The 22,277-nt window shown below is 38.0% G+C and overlaps 1 protein-coding gene across 3 annotated transcripts in view; it reads left to right on the forward strand.

The window, feature by feature from the left end:
• LOC126298391 (ATP-dependent helicase brm-like) overlaps window positions 1-21,324 on the forward strand; it is a 249,423-nt gene extending 228,099 nt beyond the window's left edge. For 2 of the 3 annotated variants that reach the window (XM_049989699.1, XM_049989698.1), the window contains exon 26: window positions 19,652-21,324. In XM_049989699.1, the coding sequence (XP_049845656.1) occupies window positions 19,652-19,725 (74 nt within the window). In that variant the 3' untranslated portion in view covers window positions 19,726-21,324. The remainder of the gene's footprint in view (window positions 1-19,651) is intronic. The other variant, XM_049989700.1, reaches the window with a different exon arrangement.
• Window positions 21,325-22,277: the final 953 nt, after the last annotated feature.

Below are 22,277 nucleotides of genomic sequence, written 5' to 3' on the forward strand. Positions count from 1 at the left end.
TAAAGATACTGACCAATTATTGCTGCATGTTTCATTAAATATGTAAATAATTTCAAACACAGCCAACTTCACAATGGAGTAAGGGTGCCTGTGACATACTGGAATACAGTTTATTTGAGAAACCTAAGAGGTATTTACCCTAAAGACAATCAGAAAGGGTCAGAGCCAAGTGAAGCAACTGATTCATTGGTATTTTAGTTGATGCTTTAATATCGCCACACTTCACAATGCGCACACTGACGTTCTCATTTTATGCCAGAAGGTGAGTAAGTTGATGCATGACTGAGAAACTGCATGTACTTTTGTTGCCTGTTCTGATGAAAACATTATTTATACACACGAACTCCCAATTGCAGACTCAATCAAATGTATAAACTTAAAAAGTCTGTCGAGTTGTGTTATCTTATACAAATAACGTGAAGGTTCTGAACCAAGTCCTGTCAGTTCAGATTTCAATGCTAATAATTGTTCACAATAGTCCAAGAGCAATTTCAGATGACACCTGATGGTCTTGGGTATTACATGGTTTATTAGTAAACCACTTCAGCTGTGTTTACTCCTTTATTTTTAGTTCACATATAACTAAAACCTTAGAGCTCAGAACTTGGTACCCCACATTCATTGTCCATCAGAATAAAACACCACTAAAAGGCAGTATGTTATTGAATAATACAGCCAAATGCCGGCCACTGTGGTCTCGCAGTTCTAGGCGCGCAGTCCAGAACCGTGCGACTGCTATGGTTGCAGGTTCAAATCCTGCCTCGGGCATGGATGTGTGTTATGTCCTCAGGTTAGTTATGTTTAAGTAGTTCTTAGTTCTAGGGGACTGATGACCACAGCAGCTGAGTCCCATAGTGCTCAGAGCCATTTGAACCAATACAGCCAGATGCATGGATTCCAATCCAATATGGTTGTTGGGCCACTTCTCCTGTCTGTACATAATTGTGGAACAGGGGACATGACTGTGTGCTGTCTGTTACAGACCATGAATGTTAAGTACAAAGTTCTGAGCTTTTCAGCTCTGATGTTTTAGTTATACATTCACCTGAAGATGTGAAAACAGTGGTGATCTAAAAATAGAGGAGTAAATGCAGCTGAAGCAGTTTAGTATTACCCAAGATGTTTACTGATGGTTGTGGTTGCTCTCTATACCAGGTTGTGTAACATTTTATGGTCGAGGAAAGGACAGATTCTTCACACAGTACAGTAAGTGAGCTTATAGTGGAAAGAATAGAGACGTGATTGAATCACCACTGTGAAGTAGAGGTGAGCTTCTGGGTTTCCCCATATGTTTTGCCAGTGGCAGTTGTTGGGATAGTTTATCCAGCAGAAATGTTTTATATGCTTGGCAATTAAAGTAGTTTAAAGTTTGTCACAGGTCAAATTAATTCTGTTATCAGGAGGGTTGTGTTTGGAATTAATTACATATTTCACAAACTATATAGTAATTATTCCTCAGCACCAATAACCACGAAACTGTTGGAGAAGACCAAGTGCAGGAAAGTGTTTAATTCTGCTGAGTGAGAACAAACATCACCAGAAAACTTAGATCTTGTTGCATAAATCTTTGCCAGAGAGACCTATGTCTACGTCTACATCTACATCGACATGTATACTCTGCAAGTCACCTTGCGGCGTTTGGTGGAGGTTACTCTGTGTACTACTGTCAGCAGATTGTTGTGTGCCTGCAGAATGCTTATGGCATCTTCCTCCAATTAACTGCCCAAATTCAGACTAACATACATCAGAGGTACCAGAATGCTGTTCAGCGCAGAGGGATTACCTGTGTAATATGTTCAAGAGGAAATACTTCTCATGTAACAGGTAATGGCAGGAACAAGATGTAAAAGTAGAACATCAGTTTATTTTTGAATGTAACTTCGTTGATAGGCTCAAACTGTGGGAACAAAGTTTCTCGTGGTGTGATCATAGTATAGTGTGTTCTCAGTCTTCTTGCTGTGTCAAATTAAAGTAAAACAAGAGTTTTCATGAACTGTGGACCACACATTTGCCACACATCCATATTCTGAGAGGACCTCCACCACCACCAACCACATGCAACTGAGGAAGTGGTCGACAAAATCTAAGTGCGTGAGATCCCAGGGGTGCCTATATTGAGTCGTAGGCAAAACCTTCATGGGCGAGATTCCTACCAAGTACATATGCAAATGAAATGCGCAAATGTGAGCATTATGTATAGCTCCAGGTAAGATATTTCACACGAGTCATTTACCAGTGACCCTTCGGAATGAGAATCTGAACTGACCCAGGGTGTTACTAAACAATATTGATCTCTTTCACCATTAAGCAGCATGTAGTTCAGTCATAACTGTGTGGAAACATTAAATAATTTCGTACCAGGCCCTTTTAAGTGTGTGTGCGCATTGGTGATGCCAACATAAATTTTTGGGTGTCAAATGTTGTGTCCCATCTTGCAATCCACTAGAAAGAACATCATGTATTCAGAATAAACATGATGAGTGTGTGATTTTTGCCACATGTGATCTTCTGTAGTAATTAACTTTTGGCAAAAAGGATTGTAGCTCCTTCATATTTTGAGGCCTTGGTAGCTTATCAATAGCAGGAAGTGCTATTAGGTTGGTTTAATGCTGTTTTTGTTTACAATGTGACCTAAGTAATTTGTGTGTGCCTGAAAAACTTGCATTTCTCGAAGTTCCATTTAAAGCTCACTCATTTCGACTTGATGAATAGCATCCTTACTGTATTTTTACAGACTATAATATACGACGGACAATAAGATGCACCATAATTTTTAAGCAGTTTTTTAAAATAATAATGTATTACCGTTTTTATTATTCGATTGCAGAGCCAGACTAAAAAAAAAAATTTGTTAGTGTATAAAAGCGAACTGAACTTCAAAATCCCTGAAATCATCTGAACTTTCTCCTCCTCCTCCTCCTCCTCCTCCTCATTTTTCTTCCTCGTCCTCTTCATCATCACTGTTGTCCTCTTCATATACAAGATGGTCTTCACAGCCATTAAGGGCATTACTCATGCTGCACTACTTAAAAGATTTAACAATGTCTTCTCTCACTGTAGGCCACGACTGTTTTATCCGCTGACACACTTGTTTGATTGTAGGTGTCCCGCATCATCGAATATATAGCCATTCTTAAGGTTAGCAGTAATTTTAAATCAAAGAATGAACATTTTTATATTAATTTCGAGTAAAGACACACCTGAACTTTGGAGCAAATTTTTCGAGGAAAAAAGTGGGTCTTATAGTCTGCAAAATGTAGTAGATACGTGATGTGTTCTTGAGTGTTGACAACGATCATACTGACTTCTAGGTTAAATTTGTAGAATTCAAAACAGGCTTTCATCGCAATTTTTTTCTTTTATTGTATGACTGATTTTGGTCTAATTGATTATCATCAGAAATACCTGTCTTCCTAGAATAGCAAATAAAACATAAAAAACATTTAGCCCTGACAGAGGTGATCTAAAGTATTAAAAACATAAAAAAACTGTGACAAACGCAAATGATCTGTACTGTACAGTTACTGTTAGGATGCTGACTGGGAGTATGCTGACACCAGTCTGAGTCATTTGTGTGTATCATAGTTTTATTATGTTTTTTTATATCTTTTGATGTGTCTAATTAGGCTAAAAGTTTATGTTCCGTTTGCTGATGTATGAAGACAGACATATCACATGATGATATCTTAGACTGAATTTGTCATAAAATAAAGAAACTTTTGTCATCAAAGACTGTTTTGAATTCTACAAATTTTAAACTTTGGGCCACTGTGTACTCCAGTGTGACTGTCACATTTCACCATCTTCCAGGTAATCTGCACATGACAAAATCATTTGTATGAGCTCTTCTAAATATCTTTGGATTAACACTATTGTGCTGGCTACTGTGAAAGGGAGTCACTTGTAGTGATTCTGGCTCATTTTGTTTATTGTTATTGTGTTTTCTGAGGCTTTATCAAGTGGTAGCTGCAAAAATGCTGCAGACAATCAGTTTTTGGAAAACTGTCATCTGCACCTATAATTTTTTATGCAGCAGAATCGAGTTCGAGTTCATGATAGATTGTCCATGGGTTGTGGGATTGAAATCCCTACAAAAATGAAGTAGTTCCAATTGTTTTTGAACAACCACCATGGGTGATGCCGATTGGCTGGATAAAACTGGTTCGATAACACCCTGCCTCTGCAATCTGCAGAGGTCTTTCTAGACTGCATAATTTACTGAGAATAGTGTCTGACATGTATGACAAAATTTTGGCACCATTGGTTTTTTTTAATGTTATCTGAATGTTTTAATTTTCCACACAACCCAATCATGGAAGAAATATTGTCACGGATTTGTATCTCATGTTGTTCACTGCTTAGAAAGGAATTTCATCAGAAACTGTGTTGATTGAGTCCTTAAACAAAACATAAAGTTATTGAAAGCATCAATTCTGAATATATTTTTGAACATGAAATTATTAACAACTGTGAACAAGAGAGGTTTGAGTGATTTGCGTATCTCTGACAGTGTATATTCCCTTCAGATTTGAAGGTAGTGGTGATTGTAACTGATTGTGCATCTATAGATTTATCAATTAACTCTCACACAGGTCGAAACCAGTCACCTTTTAAAATGAAAATAAATTATTTTTGCCGTCAAGACTGTTTCTTAATTGAGTTTTTTTGATACCATTTATGCCAGAATAAACTTCAAAATGTACTGGTACTACTTGTATGCTCAACATAATGAGCAGCTTTTGTGGGATAAAGTTTCCGTGGAGTTTCAGAGCCAACACACTGTTCACTTGCATTGGCGTAACTTACATGCCTGTGAATGAGTGCTGGACCTAGCGAAGGCAGAGTCTGGCTACATGGCTACACTTGTGTAGAATGAGCACACAAAGCATCTGTGTGCACAGTGAATACAGTTGTGTCTTTTGTAACACACTGATCAAAAAAGCCAGCTACATTCAAATTTCTGTGGTTTGAAGTATGAGACAACACTGAAAATTGAAAAGTGATGAGAAGGCATCAAATTATAAGATGGTAACAGCATTGAGTGTTCATGCTACCACAATATGGAAGATGCTGCTGCAACCTCAAAAAAATATTCAAACTGTTGACGCATTACTTGTGATGCTTGGAACGCCTGAGCTAGAGCTAATACTTCCTGTAAGTGTAGGGTCCTTTAATCATAAGGCACCCTACAGAACTTCCCCGTCAGGATCATAACAGATAGTGATTTTATGAATAAGTGTCTTCACTGGACTATTTACACCCACATTTGAAGCACTACCTATCGCTTAACCTGCGTAGGTTGGCATCCCAGGGCCGGTATGACCGTCCTGACTTTTTTTTTGTAATTACTGGCATTCTAGTCTGACTGCAATGACATGGATCTTTTCCCTGTAGTGTGAGATAAGCAGCACAGAAATTGCATCAAAAGATAACATTGAAGAATTTGTTTTTGAAGCTAAAGTATTTGAAAGAGCACATCCATGTAAAAGGGGCCTCTATATGTTTCGGTAATGCACATGGTAAAAAGTGAAGTACAGATATTATTGCCATACGTATGAGTTCCAATCTTTATACATCTCTTGAAAAGGCAAGAATGTGGTGAGAACTGCATTGTCAGTGTAGTGAGTAATTGTTTGCTTTTAATGAATCTCCTTTATTGTTTGCTGTTGCTGTAGTTGCGAGCCCTGCCTTTGCTACTGTTACGGAAGTTACACTGTTGCAGACTCCATCATGGTCACTAAACTTTGAACTATGAAAATCATCTTGTCCCCAATTGTCTGTCATGGTATAGCCATATATAACAACAGTGGACGGAAATAAATACAAAAAGGAATTACTTGTGTGACCTATGCATGGACAGTACTACCCATTAAAGCACGATGCGAGTTTGACATGGTGTGGTAGTAATCACTAGCAAGGTATGTGGAGTTCATACGAGTTATCCAGTAACAAAAATTGTATACGGAGACCATCAAATATTGTGAGTTGATGATGACATGAGAGGCAAGTGTCAATGAGAAGGCTCTTCATGTGGTACTTCACTTATTAAAAGATTTTCTATTTTGTGTGGACAGTGCTGTTGTCAGTACTTCTGGAAGGCACTGCCTGGTGGTCACACCCAACAATCTCCCCTCCCAAGATGAGGTTTGTCTCTTGGAACTCGATACTGTGGTGGCAGTGCACTACTTCTGTCACCACAATCATGGTGCTATATTGATGTCGGTAGAAGTACTAAACTTTTGTTGGCTGCACAATAGAGAAATAAATTTAATTAAACTTTTCAGCCCCTCCCCCACCCACCATCTGAACCATGAACATGGTCACTGTGCAGTGGCTTGTATGTGTCAATGATGCAGATAGCCATACTGTAGGTGAAATTCACATCAGAGTGGTGTCTGTGGAGAGACCGGGCTAATATATGGTTTCTAAAAAGAGGTAGTAATGTATCCAGTAGTTCTAGGCCCGACAATCAGGGTGACAGACCAACTTGGCCTGGTAACATTAACTAACACAGCATGCTGTGCTGGCACAATGAAAGGCTGAAAGCAAGAGAAACTAAAGCCGTTACATACTGACAAACAAAAAAACGTGAAGCTCCCAGAAAACATGCTTGAATACCAATGTAATTTTGTATACATACACACTGTTGGTTATGAGATCTGGTTGCATATATGAGCATGAACAGCTTCCGATATTGAGTGATCACTGTGAAGGACACAGATATACCACGTTCTTTATGAATACAGAAAACTGGAGCCAGTCACTTTGTTGAAATGGTTACCAGTTTTCGAACCTTATCAGGTTCATTCTCAGACGGTGCACAGGAGGTTACATAGCTATTTCAGAGCGTAACGCTGTGTACTGCCTTTGTGACAAGAAGATGGTATATGCTTTAATGAATCACGACAAGTGTTGTTTGTATATACATTTGGATCCAAAATTTAATTTTGTACGTACTGTGACAGTATGAGTGGCTTTGTTGTTAATATCCCATCTGTCAACTTCCATTGTGATGGACAGTTGGTAACACATCATTCACTTTTACTAATATGTATGTATGTATGTATGTATGTACACTGTAGTAACAAAACTTTGCCAGCCTCTAGTATATGCTGTGCAACTGTTGCATGTTATAAAGATCTTCATACAAAGATATAGCATAGCCTTACTTTGCTCAGAGATATTGTTTTCATGCGAATTTAATAATGTCTATGTATGGGCAGTTAGACATTCATGTTAATGCCAGTTGTGATTAAAGTATTTGCTCATAAATTGACTGTATTATATGTTAATATAAGAATAGAAATAAAACACCAGATCATTTGAAATTTGTTCTTATTGTTATTTGTTTACTTTTGGCATTCATGTTAGTGCCAGATTTGATTAAAGTATTTGCCCATACATCAACTTTAATAAATACAAATAAAAACAAATATTATCTCTGACAAAGTAGACCTATGTTATATCTTTGTAACAAGGAACAGTTGTACAGTATGTGCTGGATGCTGGCTACAGTGTACATACATACATACATACATACATACATACATACATATTCTGTAGGAGTGAGTGATGTGTTAACAACTGTACATCACAATGGAAACACATAGATGGATATTAACCACAAAGCCACCCATACTGTCAAAGTAAGTAAAAAGCTTCAATTTTGGATCCAAATAGGTATATAAACAATTATCATGTTGATGCGTTAAAGCATGTTCCATCTTCTTGTCCCAGTGCTATCACCCAGCATTATTCTTTGAAATAGCCTTGTAACCTCCTGTGCACCACTTGAAGATGAGCCTAAAAAGGTTCGAAAACCTGTTCATGGAATAAACTTTAAAAAAAAAATTACTGGTTGCAGTTTACTGTATTTATGTTGAATAAACAGTCACAGGTTCTTAAACATCCATAATGGATAAGCTTAATCTGATGCCACATACTTTTGTCAGACATTGTTATCACCACCCAATGGAGTTTGAAAGGGGCCTTATTGTGGGTGTCCATTGATTAACTCTGCGGTATGTGGAATTGTGTGGCATTCTGATTTGACAGTGGTCCGATGTTGGATTACATGGGAACATAGGCTGTCATTAGTGCCACAACAAAAACGGCTGTGTTTGATGGAGTGGTGTCATGACAGGGAAGCATGGACTGCTCATAAATGGCATCATATTATGTTCAGAGATGAATCACAGGTGTGCACTACTCAGGATGACCATCATCAGTGGGTATAACATTGACTTGGAGAGAGGTCCTGTTCTTCCAGTGCTTTGGAAAGGCACAGCAGTGTTAATCCTGATGTGATCATGTGGGGAGCCGTTGGGTATGACTTCATCACCACTGGTAGTAACTGTGGAAGCACTGATGGTACAGTGGCATGTCACAGACCTCGTGTGTTCTAATGTGTTACCTCTCACGTGACAGTACCGAACAGTCATTTTTCAGCAGGACAGTCTTCATCCACACATAGCAAACTTGTCTGTGAACTGTCTGTGTGATGTTGAGGTACTACCATAGCCAGAAGAGCTGTCCCTGACAGGACGTGTGGGATCAACTCAGCCATCAACTCCATTCCAGTGCCAGTATCCAAGATATCAAGTACCAGCTACAAAAGCTGTGGGCCAGCTTGCATCAGTATCTACATCCATACTCCACAAGCCACCTGACAGTGTGTGGCGGAGGGTACCTTGAGTACCTCTATCGTTTCTCCCTTTTATTCCAGTCCCGTATTGTTCGCTATGCCTATGTGTGAGCTCCAATCTCTCTGATTTTATCCCCATGGTCTTTTCGCGAGATATATGTAGGAGAGAGCAATATACTGTTTGACTCCTCAGTGAAGGTGGTGTTTGTTAGTTAGTTAGTTAGTTAGTTAGTTAGTTAGTTAGTTAGTTAGTTAGTTAGTTAGTTAGTTAGTTAGTTAGTTAGCTTAGTTAGTTAGTTAGTTAGCTTAGTTAGTTAGTTAGTTAGGTTAGTTAGCTTAGTTAGGTTAGTTAGCTTAGTTAGGTTAGTTAGCTTAGTTAGTTAGTTAGTTAGCTTAGTTAGTTAGTTAGTTAGTTAGCTTAGTTAGGTTAGTTAGTTAGTTAGTTAGCTTAGTTAGCTTAGTTAGCTTAGTTAGCTTAGTTAGCTTAGTTAGGTTAGTTAGCTTAGTTAGCTTAGTTAGGTTAGTTAGGTTAGTTTAGTTAGTTAGTTAGTTAGTTAGCTTAGTTAGTTAGTTAGTTAGTTAGTTAGTTAGCTTAGTTAGTTAGTTAGTTAGTTACAGGATTCTTTCGTAATGATGTGGAACGTGTCAAAGTACACAAGATTCATTTATCCCAAATAATCATTGTTAGTCTTATATACGGTACAATTGTTAATGCTTACTGTATTTCTTTGGCCTAGGTCTAAAAATTCATCTGTGGAGTAGAAGGAGTTGTCATTCAGGAATTCCCTTAACTTACTTTTGAATGCCGATTGGTTGTCTGTCAGACTTTTGATATTGTTTGGCAGTTGACCAAAAATCTTTGTGGCAGTATAATTCACCCCCCTTTTGTGCCAATGTCAAATTCAATGAACGGTAGTGAAGGTCACCTTGTCTCCTAGTATTGTAGCTGTGGACTGTGCTATTAATTCTGAAGTGATCTGGGTTACTACCAACAAATTTCATTAGGCTGTATATATATTGTGAAGCTACTGGCAATATCCCTAATTCTTTAAATAATTGTCTACAAGATGATCTTGGATGAGCCCCAGACATTATTCTGATAACACGTTTTTGTGCAATAAATACCTTCTTTCTTAGTGATGAATTGCCCCAAAAGATGATTCCGTAAGAAAGCAACGAATGAAAATATGCATGGTAAGCTAACTTACTGATGTGCTTGTCTCCAAAATTTGCCATGACACTAATAGCATAGGTAGCTGAGCTCAATCGTTTCAGTAGATTGTCAATGTGTGTCTTCCAGTTTAAATTCTGATCAATACAGACACCCAGAAATTTTGAACAATCTGCTTTAGCTAAAGATTTTCCCCCACACTCTATATTTATTTCCGGTGTTACGCTTTTCCCTGTACTGAACTGTATGTACAGTGTTTTTTCAAAGTTCAATGAAAGTCCATTTGCGGAAAACCACCTAATAACTCTTTGAAAAACATTATTTGCATTTTCCTCAGTTGATTCTTGCTTTTTAGGCTTGATTACAATACTTGTGTCATCTGCAAAGAGAACCAAGTTTGCATCTTCATGAATATAATTATGCAAGTCATTAACATATATTAAAAACAATAAAGGCCCCAAGACAGAACCCTGTGGTACCCCATTCTTGATACATCCCCAGTCTGAATAATCTGATGCCCTTTGTGTACTATGTGGGTTTACTGTTTCAACCTTCTGCATTCTACCAGTTAAATATGAAGTGAACCATCTGTGTACTGAACCATTCATTCCATAGTACTTCAGCTTATCTAAGAGGATTTCATGATCCACACAATCAAAAGCCTTAGAGAGATCACAGAAAATCCCAATTGGTGATGTTCTACTATCCAGAGCATTTAAAATTTGATCAGTGAAAGTGTGTATAGCACTATCTGTTGAAACACCTTTCTGAAAACCGAACTGACATTTTGTTAAAATGTTATTTCCACTATTGTGTAAAGTTACTCTTGAGTACATTACTTTTTCAAACACTTTTGAGAAGGATGTCAGAAGTGAAATAGGATGATAATTGTTGACGTCTGTCTTGTCACCTTTTTTATACAAGGGTTTAACTATGGCATATTTCAATCTGTCAGGAAATATTCCCTGATTCAATGAGCTATTACATATGTGGCTAAGAACTCGACTTATCAGGTGTGGACAAGATTTTAGTATTCTATTGGAGATACCATCAGTTCCATGTGAGTTTTTATTCTTAAGTGAATTTATTATTTTCTTAATTTCAGACGGTGAGGTGGGTAGGATTTCAATTTCATTTGTTTGCACCGGGAATGCCTCTTTCATATAGAGTTCTGCCCTATCTGGTGAGCAGCTGATGCCTATATTTTCCACTACATTTATAAAATGATTATTAAAAATATTTTCAACCTGTGATTTTTCATTTATAAGCTTTTCATTGTGCTTAACAGTAATAATTTTGTCCTGTGACCTTGGTTGCCCTGTTTCCGTTTTAACTATATTCCATATTGTTTTAACTTTGTCATCTGAGGTGCTATCTCAGACTTGATACACATACTTCTGGATTTTTTTATAACTTTCCTAAATATATTACAATATTTCTTATAATGGTTGAGCTTTTCTTCATCTCGACTTATTCTAGTGTCTTGGTATAGTTCCCATTTCCGGCTACAAGAAATTTTAATCCCTTTAGTCAGCCATGGTTTTTTATCAAGTTTATTTGAATTATGATTCACTAATTTCTTAGGAAAACTGTTTTCAACTATACCCACAAGTTTATCATGGAATAAGTTAAATTTAACATTTGCATCAGGTTCCCGATAAACATCCTCCCAGTCTACCCTTTTCAAGCTTTCCTTAAATTGTTGAATTGTTATATGGTTAATTGGGCGTATTATTTTGTTTGTTTTTTTTTTCACATTACTGTATGGAGCAAAGTCATGAATTGAAAGTAGCTGTGCATCGTGATCAGAAAGCCCGTTCTTAATAGAATAGGTGCTTACTACTTTTAATTTATCTTGGTCTATGAAAATGTTATCTATCAGGGTGCTACTGTCTTGTACAATACGAGTAGGAAAATCAATGACTGATGTCAGATTGTAAGAGCAAAGTAATAGTTCAAGGTCGTTCTTCTTGCTTGAGTGTTTAAGAAAATCTACGTTAAAATCTCCAGAAATGATAATGTGTTTTCCCTTTTCTGACAGATAACGCAGCAAGAGATCTAGGTTTTTAAGAAACATTTGAAAATTTCCAAGTGGGGACCTATACACAGTCACAATTATGAATTTACCACTGTCCAATTTAAGCTCACAAGCGCATACTTCAATGTGCTGTTCTACACAGAATTTTGCGGTTTCTATGTTTTTAAAACTATGTTCCCCCTTAACATAAATGGCAGCTCCTCCTTTCTCCATATTGTCTCTACAAAAATAAGTTGCTAGTTTATACCCATTAATATTTACATTTAACATTTGTGTAGTTATATGATGTTCAGACAGGCACAGTACATCAACTTCTGTTGTATTTTTAATATTCTCAAAACAAATTATTAGTTCGTCTATTTTGTTCCTTTATCCCCTGATATTTTGGTGAAATATATTAACACAACTGTTTCCTCTACCTTTATTCGAACCATTTATTTTTTTAGCTTTAAGAGCTGCCTGTCTGGACATCTTGTTCAACCTAAAAAAGGTGCCCCTATGCCCTTTCGGGTCACAGGGGTTTTGCCTTGAGTGCTAGTGGCCCCCCTTTAGACGACCTACAATTAAATCAGCTAATCTATCCTTCCCTAGACTATTTAGGTGCAGGCCATGTCGAGTGTATCCCCATCTCCCAATGCTACGAACAGGCACTGTATAAATGTGTGTTTTTGCACCGTCCAGCAGCTGCTCGCTCAACTCTCTGTTAACTCGCCACACAGAAGGGTTAACCGAGGGCTGATCGTAACGCTGCAATACCTCAACAAAACCCACATTCGTACATCCTGTTGCAGCTCCTATTTTATCCAGGTCACTCTTAATATCATAATTCCTATCCTTAGCCAGGCTGTTTCGTGCCCCACCTATTACTATCACCTCATCATTCTTGTCAAAGTCCCTACAGAGTGGTCCTATATCTTCTATCACCTGGCTAAGCCTAGCACTTGGCTTAAACAAACTCGTGACCTGGTAATCTGCTCCTAATTTCTCCTGCACTAGTTGGCCTACACCCCTCCCATGACTGCTACCTAGCAGCAAGACTTTTCTTTTCCTATTACTAGATTTTCCCGACCTAATGCTGTTACCAATTTTAGTAGTCTGCTGCACCCTACTTTCAACTACTCCTGTTTTTGGCTCCTCCCTTCCTACTTCAGGTAACAAGGAGAATTTATTCATAACTGGAACTTCGACAAAATCTACATGGCTGGTCCCTTTTCACGATTTCCTTGTTACCAATTCCCATTTCCCGCAGTCTTTTTCCCCCTTTAAATTAGCTAATTCAGTTTTTACCGAATCTAGTTCAGCCTGAAGGTGGTGTAGTCTTCAGTCCTGAGACTGGTTTGATGCAGCTCCCCATGCTACTCTATCCTGTGCAAGCTTCATCATCTTCCAGTACTTCCTGCAACCTACTGCTTAGTGTATTCATCTCTTGGTCTCCCTCTATGATTTTCACCCTCCACATTACCCTCCAATACTAAATTGGTGATCCCTTGATGCTCAGAACATGTCCTACCAACCGATCCCTTCTTCTAGTCAAGTTGTGCCACAAACTTCTCTTCTCTCCAATCCTATTCAATACCTCCTCATTAGTTATATGATCGACCCATCTAATATTCAGCAGTCTTCTGTAGCACCACATTTCGAAAGCTTCTATTCTCTTCTTGTCTAAACTATTTATCGTCCATGTTTCACTTCCATACATGGCTACACTCCATACAAATACTTTCAGAAAAGATTTCCTGACACTTAAATCTATACTCGATGTTAACAAATTTCTCTTCTTCAGAAACTCTTTCCTTGCCATTGTCAGTCTCCATTTTATATCATCTCAACTTTGACCATCATCAGTTATTTTTCTCCCCAAATAGCAAAACTCTTGTACTACTATAAGTGTCTCATTTTCTAATCTAATTCCCTCATCGTCACTCGACTACACTCCATTATACTCGTTTTGCTTTTGTTGATGTTCATCTTATATCCTCCTTTCAAGACACTGTCCATTCCATTCAACTGCTCTTCCAAGTCCTTTACTGTCTCTGACAGAATTACAATGTCATCGGCAAACCTCAAAGTATTTATTTCTTCTCCATGGATTGTAATACGTACTCCAAATTTTTCTGTTGTTTCCTTAACTGCTTGCTCAATATACAGATTGAATAACATCGGGGAGAGGCTACAACCTTGTCGCACTTCGTTCCCAACCACTGCTTTCCTTTCGTGTCCCCCAACTCTTTATAACTGCCATCTGGTTTCTGTACAAATTGTAAATAGCCTTTCGCTCCCTGTATTTTACCCCTGACACCTTCAGAATTTGAAAGAGAGTATTCCAGTCAACATTGTCAAAAGCTTTCTCTAAGTCTACAAATGATAGAAATGTAGGTTTGCCTTTCCTTAATCTACCTTCTAAGATAAGTCATAGGGTCAGTATTGCCTCACGTGTTCCATTATTTCTACGGAATCCAAACTGATCTTCCCCAAGGTCAGGTTCTACTAGTTTTTCCATTCGTCTGTAAAGAATTTGAGTTAGTATTTTGCAGCTGTGACTTATTAAACTGATAGTTAAGTAATTTTCACATCTGTCAACACCTGCTCTCTTTGTAAACAACACATGGGATGTGAAGAGGTTAAGTTGTTCATAATTGTAAATCCAGGCATTTAGTTGAATTAACAGCCTGTAGGTTTATGTGATTTATTGCGTCACTGAACTGTAACAGATTTATTTTAGTACTAGTGTGGATGACCTCGCACTGCTCATTATTTAGGGCCAATTGCCACTTTTTGCACCCTACAGGTATCGTGTCTAAATAATTTTGAAATTGGTTTTTTTCATCTGATGACTTTACAAGACAGTAAATGACATAATCATCATCATCTGCAGACACTCTAAGGTAGTTTCTCAGATTGTCTCCTAAATATTACTATAGATTAGAAACAGCAGAGGGCCTGTAACACTTTAGTTTTACTTGATAACTTTCTCCATCAAGTACTACAAACTGTGACAGTTTTGACAGGAAATCATGAATCCAGTCTGCATAGACACCCAATTTGATTAGAAGCTGCTTGTGAGAAACAGTATCAAAAGCCTTCTGGAAACGTAGAAATATGGGATCAGTTTGAGATCCCATGTTAATACCACTCATTACTTAATGAGAATAAAGATGTAGTTGTGTTTCACAAGAAGGATATTTTTTTGAATCCATGCTAACTTTTTGTTAACCAATCATTTTCCTCGAGGTAATTCATAATGTTCAGATACAGTATATGTTCCAAACTCCTACTGTAAATTAATGTCGGTGATAAGTCTGTAATTCAGTGGATTACTTCTCCTTCCTGTCTTGAGTGTTGGTGTGTCCCGTGAAGCTATTATATTAGTGTTCTCTGAAGGGAATCTAATTGGTATACAGTCAGGACTGGAGGACTTGGCTTCATTGACTGTTTTAAGCTCATTTGCTACATCGAGAATACCTACTTCGAAGTTACTCATGTTGGCAGCAAGTGTTCTTGATTTGAGGTCTGGAATGTTTACTTCATCTTCTTTATTGAAGGAGTTTCACAAAACCATATTTAGTAACTGTGTTTTAAGGCCACTGTCATAGGTAACTTATCAGCACTATCGTACAGTGAAGTTACTGATTGTTTCTTGCTGCTGGTGTACTTCACATACAACAAGACTCTCTCTGGACTTTCTGCCAGATTATGAGGCAGTTTTGTTGTGGAAATTAAACTGAAGTGCCAAAGAAACTGGTATAGGTATAAAATACATAGATACATAAACAAGCAGAATATGGCACTGCTGTTGGCAACGCCTATGTAAGACAGCAAGTGTCTGGCGCAGTTATTAGATCAGTTACTGCTGCTTCAATGGCAGGTTATCAAGATTTGAGTGAGTTTGGATGTGGTGCTGTAGTCAGCCCACAAGCGATGGGATACAGCATCTCTGAGGTAGCAATGACATGGAATTTTCCCGTACAACCATTTCACAAGTGTACTATGAATATCAGGAATCAGGTAAAACATCAATTCTCCGACATCCCTGTGGCTGGAAAAATATCCTTCAAGAACGGGACCAACAACAACTGAAGAGAATCGTTCAACGTGACAGAAGTACATCCCTTCCACAAACTGTTACGTATTTCGATGCTGGGTCATCAATGAGAGTCAACATGCAAACCACTCAACAAAACATTGTCAATATGGGGTTCTGGAGCCAAAGGACCACTCGTGTAACCTTTATGACTGCATGACACAAACCTTTACACCTTGCCTGGGCCCATCAACGTCGGCACTGGACTGTTGATGACTGAAAACATGTTGCCCAGTCAGACAAGTCTCGTGTCAAGTTAGACACGGATAGACGTGTACGGGTATGGAGACACCCCCATGAATCCATGGACACTTCATGTCAGCAGGGGGCTGTCCAAGCTGGTGGAGTCTCTGTAATGCTGTGGGGTGTCTGCAGCTAGAGTGATATGGGACCCCTAGTACATCTAGATATGACTCCAACAGCTGTCATGTATGTAAGCATCTTGTCTTAGCACCTGCAGATTGGCTCCAGGAACACTCTTCTGGATTTAAACACTTCCGATGGCCACCACACTCCCCAGCCATGAACATTATTGAACTTATCTAGGATGCCTTGCAACATGCTGTCTCCACCCCCTCGTACTCTTACGGATTTATGGACCGCCCTGCAGGATTCATGGTGTCAATACCCTCCAGCACTACTTCAGACATTAGTCGAGTCCATGTCATGTTGTGTTACGGCACTTCTGTGTGCTCGCAGGGTCCTACACGATATTAGGGAGGTTCTATTAATTTTATTAATTTGGGAATGCTTTTTCTGTTGCTTCTGCAACAGTGTTCTGACCTATTTTGTATGTACCATGGGGGGATCAGTTCCATATCTTATTAATTTATTGGGTATGAATCTTTCCACTCCAGTCAATACTATTTCTTTGGATTTAAGCCACATCTGGTCTACACTTAGACAGTTAGTTAGGAAGGAGTGGAGGCTGTCTCTTAGGAAGCCATCAAGTAAATTTTTATCTGCTTCTTGAAATAGATATATTTTGTGTTTGTTTTTGATTGTTTGTGTGTTATACTATTCAGTCTCCTAACAACAACCTTGTGGTCACTAATCTCTGGATATCCATTGTAATGCTCCCTATTTGCTCCCTTGTTGCTAAGAGGTCAAGTATGTTTATGCAATCATTTACAATTCAAGTGGGCTCCTGAACTAATTGTTCAAAATAATTTTGAGAAAAAGCGTTTAGTATGATTTCGGGCAGTGTTTTATGTCTACCACTGACTAAACATTCAGTTTCACTGACTTATTGAGAGTTGTTTGAAGTTATCACCAAGTATAATTGTGTGAGTGGAGTACTTACTCAATTGACAGTTAAGTCTTCTGTGAACTGTTCAGCAACTGTATTATCTGAGTCTTGGAGGTCAGTATAAGGAACCACTCATTATTTTATTTCGGTTATCAAGTATAATATCTATCCATACTGACCCACAGTTACCTATTTGTCTTAATGCAAGGTAAACTACCTTTAACAGCAACAAACATGCTGCCACCCACTGTAATCTATCCTTTCTAAACACTGTTAAGTTCAGAAAATTTTTATGCAAAGGACCTATCTCCAGCTTTCAGTACCTATAATGATTTGAGTTTCAGTGCTTTCTATTAGCAGTGGGAACTCTGGTTCATTCCCAACACAGCTGCAATACGTTACTGGCATAATGCCTATGGTTCCTGGGTCAACCCATATCTTTTGTTTCTCACGCACCCTTGGAGACTGAAACCCTTGTGCTTTCCCCGAGACCTTCTAACCTAGAAAACAGCACAGTCCATTCCACACAGCCCCTGATACCCATTCAGCTGCCTCCTGATTGTAGTGAACTCCTGAGGTCTTAAGCGAGACCTCTGCTCTATTGCGCAAGTCGACAAATCTGCAGCCTACATGGTCAAAGAACTGTCTAGGCCTCTGATTCAAACCCTCCTCTCGACTTTTTACCAAAGGTCTGCAATAGGTCCTGTTGACAGTGTTTCAGATGTTGAGCCCTGCCTTCATTTTGCAAGCAAGACTCTCAGTCTTTACCAATTCAGCCAGCTGCACACAAAACCAGAGAGAATCTCTTTTGATCAAAAGTGGTGCACGTCATTATTTCCAACATGAGCCATCACCTGCAGTTGTCTCCACCCTGTGTTCTTCATGGTGTCTGAAAGGACTGGTTCCGCATCTGGGGTGACCGCCCCTGGTATGCACGCAGAGTACACACTAGACTTCTTCCCCTTCTTGGCAGCTGTGATCCTATGGGCCCCCATTATGCACCTAACATTGGAGCTCCCAACTGCCAATAATCCCACCCTCTGTGACTGCTTGGATCTTGCAGGCAGCTAGGGTTCCACTCAAATGGGATAAGTGACTGCATCTGGCTCAGGATCATTATCAGCCACAGATAGCACCTTAAACGTGTTAGTCAGATGAACTGGGGAAGCCTTCCGATTGGCCTCCCAGAAAGTGTTTCACTGTCTGCTTAGCCTTTAGAGAACCTCCCACTCAAACACTGGTGAGGGGTCAACCTCTACCTAGGCAGTAGCTGTGAAAACCATAGCAGTGGACTGAACACAGAGGATGTGCTGGACATCCCTCTGATGCCAAGTGTCAAGTTCTTCATGATGGTGCCCATTGGCAACAACCCTATGCTGTGTGACCAAAGTCAGTACCTTTTGGAGATGTGAGTGAAGGGTCACCAATTCAGCCTGCATCTGAAAACAGCAATCACAGTTCCTATCCTTTCTAATGATGGGGCAACTCTCCACTACAGAGTTATTAAAATGCTTGACTATGCTCATCAAAGCACACAAACATGCAAGAAAATAAAAAATTAACATAATGAGCACACAGGTAACCTGAAAATAAGTCAGTCTTGTTTGAAGCTTATAAAAGAAATAATAAAAATCCTTGTGTATGGTTCGCATGTAGAGAACAGTGAATAATATATATGTTGAATCTGTGAAGGGAATGAAAGCTCAACATTTACTGAGTCATTAGTTGTGTCAGAGTCAAATTTCTACTCTTAATTTAAGAAATGTTTTTAGTGATTGTAGAAGCATGTTGCGATATGCAAATAGTCTAAATCATAAGTGGGTTTAGTATGAGGGCTGCAGAGGTAATTACTTTTTATTAATGGAATATTGTTCAAGTAGCATATGCAGAAAAGAAGAAAGGAATAAATTATATGGTATGTGAACAATTTGGAACCCATTTAACAAAGATGAATCTGCACCTTGTTTGTCCATTGTTGGCACTCCAGAGCAGCTGTTTCCATGGTTTCAACATTTCTCTTTTGATTGTGTAACCATACTATTTTTATGCCAGTTATGCTACCCATCCTTGTAGGAACACAGAAATTAATGTGTAGCAAAACAGAACTGTGTCTGCAGAGTAGAATAGATTTGCCTGTGTAGTAGCTAGAGTTTGTTTAAAGCATTTTACTAACATTAGTACCTGAATCCTAGTGCTTAAATCTTTCAGTACTCAGTCTTATAGTGTCCCTAGAACTTTAATGCATCGTAATAAGCACATAATACATTGACAGTTATCACTTGCAAAATTTATTTACCTGAACATTGAATATCTTGTTTATACTGAATCCTTTGGTTTATAGTCAGTGAAAAATGTAATTCTTTAGAGTTACCAACCACATTGGAAAGATTGTGCTCTTCTAATGCACATTAATATTCAGATACTTAGCAGAACTCTATAATAATTTTGGTGTATCTGTTTATTTGCAGTTGTTGTCCAGCCTGAGGAGGAAACCGTGAAACTCCGTATAAAGTTGAAAGGGCTTGGAAACAGCATAAATTAAGCCACTGAAATTGTGATTTCAAGACATCCGTGAAAAAACTTATTGACGCTAAACAGGAAGGAGCTTTTGAAATAAGGAAGAAGATACAAAAGGAAAATGAGCAAATAAAGACTTACAGCACTTTTTTGTTTTATGTTTATCAGTTAGAAAAATGCTGAATAGGTGAAACAGTTTAAACAATTGAGCACAGCCATGTTCATTTTCATATTATGAGAAAAATTTGAATTTCAAACAGGTATTTTGTCTGATCTCAACAAATTTTTTCAGCTACTGCCCAGGTTGAGTGAAAGTATTGTGAAAATTGAGAAAAGATCTGATTCGTACAGTTCCCCTTATAGCTTTAGTTTTCTGTTCTGGTATGAGAGCATAATGCTAGTTGATCCTTGCTTTATTTTTTGTTTTTTGTCTGGTAATTAGATGATACTAATAATTCTCTTCCAGTATTATTTTCTATGTGCGATATATCTAGCAGCATGAAATTACTTCATTTATATCTCACTTTATAATATAGTTATCATTGTTTTCATCTTGAACAATATGTCATCAGATTTTCATTTAGTTAAGAGTGTCCTTGAGCATTATACTGTGAGCGACAGTGAAGAGCATGACATAAGCACTGTGAGCATTCAAAAACATAAGCACATACATTTTGCTTTATTGCTCTGTTGTTATTGCAAAGAGTATTTTCTATTATTATTACTTAATTAATTTTCATTAACTACTGTGGAAAAACTGTGAAAATATATTTTGATAGGAATTAGTATTTTTATACATGCTGACTATTTCAATATCTTTTTTCAGTACAAAGGAAGAAGACTGTGCTTCTCTATGATATGTACATGAGCCACAAAAAGATTCTTCTCTTAGCATTATTAATGACAAGATGTGCTATAGCCTTTACTTAGAGAAATTGTATTACACATACTAGAAATGGCTTTTACTCGAATTGATTATTGTATACATGGACATTGACTTAAGATATTTAACAAAATCTGAAGTTTTGTACCTTACATGACATTTTGATATTGTATATTAATTGTTAATTAACTCTTTGTGATGTCTTAGGGATAACAAAAAATTATTACTACTGCTTGTTGAATTGGTGTGACTGGCATGGACAGGTGTATGGGCTACATAAATATGGTTTTGTGTGTATGTGTGGCAGAAATATGCTAAATGCTAACTATGCATTTACTTTTCAGTATTACATACTATGTTTTTCTTTGACTGACACTCCTCTATATCTGTCATTATTTTATCTGTTAATTGATGTTTGATGTTTCTCCTGTCATCATGTTTCATTAATGGAATCATTTGATGAGTTTCCAGAAGAGACTTAAGCACTCATTCAATTGAAACTTGCTGACAGGTTAAAGCTGTGTCAGACAAAGACTTGAACCTGGGACCGTTGCTTTTTGTGGACAGTCCTCTACCGACAAGCATCAAAGCACAACTCACGACATGCTCTCACAGCTGCCTCCCACCAGTACCTGGCTCCAACCTGCCAAATTTGACAGAAATTCTGGTGCATACCTGGAAGATAGAACACTGTGGAGAAATAACTTAGCTGCACATATGAAATTGTTTCCTGAATGAATTTTCACTCTGCAATGGAGTGTGAAACTTTCCATGCAAATTAAAACTGCATGCTGGACACACAATTTTATGCCCTCATTCTGGACATTCATTTGACAGGTGAAGTGAGGAAAAGGGTATCGATGTGTCGACCATATTGGAAATCAGTAAGGTTAAGTTCAGGTTTTTTTAAACCAGAAATTTGTTTTGAGCAGGTTATGGAGGTTAGTAGGAGATTAAGATAACTGATAGAATTAATACTGTGTGTAGATAGATGAATAATTATTTAGAATTTATACTAAAATTATTTCATGTATTATATTAAGGACTGAATGTAGAAAACTTTTTTGTGGTGTACTGACTTGCGGCCAGCAAAATTTTCAGATATGACAGAATGTATAAAATAAATAAATAATGCACCTCTAACAGGATTCCAGAATAACATGTCCACTTTTAGGGAAAGACAAAAAAATCTCTGTAATCTGCCCATTTACATTCATGATGTCATTCACCACCAGCCACATTAGTCTAGAGGATTTTTATTGTTGCTAAACATGGTGCCATTAATTTGGTGACGACCTCTTTTATGTGCTCGCCTATGAAACTGTACTATGTTCATATTGCAAGCATATTAGCTCCTTCCCATATAAAATGAGCACAGATAAAAAGACAGCATATTTTATGGTGAGCTTATGTATTGCACCTAAGAAACGAAAGCATCCAGTGGTGTAGACTCTCAGAGTTACTTCACTGGAAAAGTGCTGGGAATTTCTCCTTGGCAGTGTTTTGGAGGTGAAAGAGGAGGGAGAATATATGGAATTATATACACAATTCATCCTGTTTGTGGACTTCATAAGGATCTGTTTGCAGATAGATTACTAATCACTGAGTAGGGGAGGTATTGAGAGCAGTTGACAGACTTGTAGAAAAGGTTGATAATGAGCTGAGATTCCTGAGATCTGACACACTATGTACTT

This window comes from Schistocerca gregaria, chromosome X, assembly GCF_023897955.1.
Source record: "Schistocerca gregaria isolate iqSchGreg1 chromosome X, iqSchGreg1.2, whole genome shotgun sequence".
Lineage (NCBI taxonomy): Eukaryota > Metazoa > Arthropoda > Insecta > Orthoptera > Acrididae > Schistocerca > Schistocerca gregaria.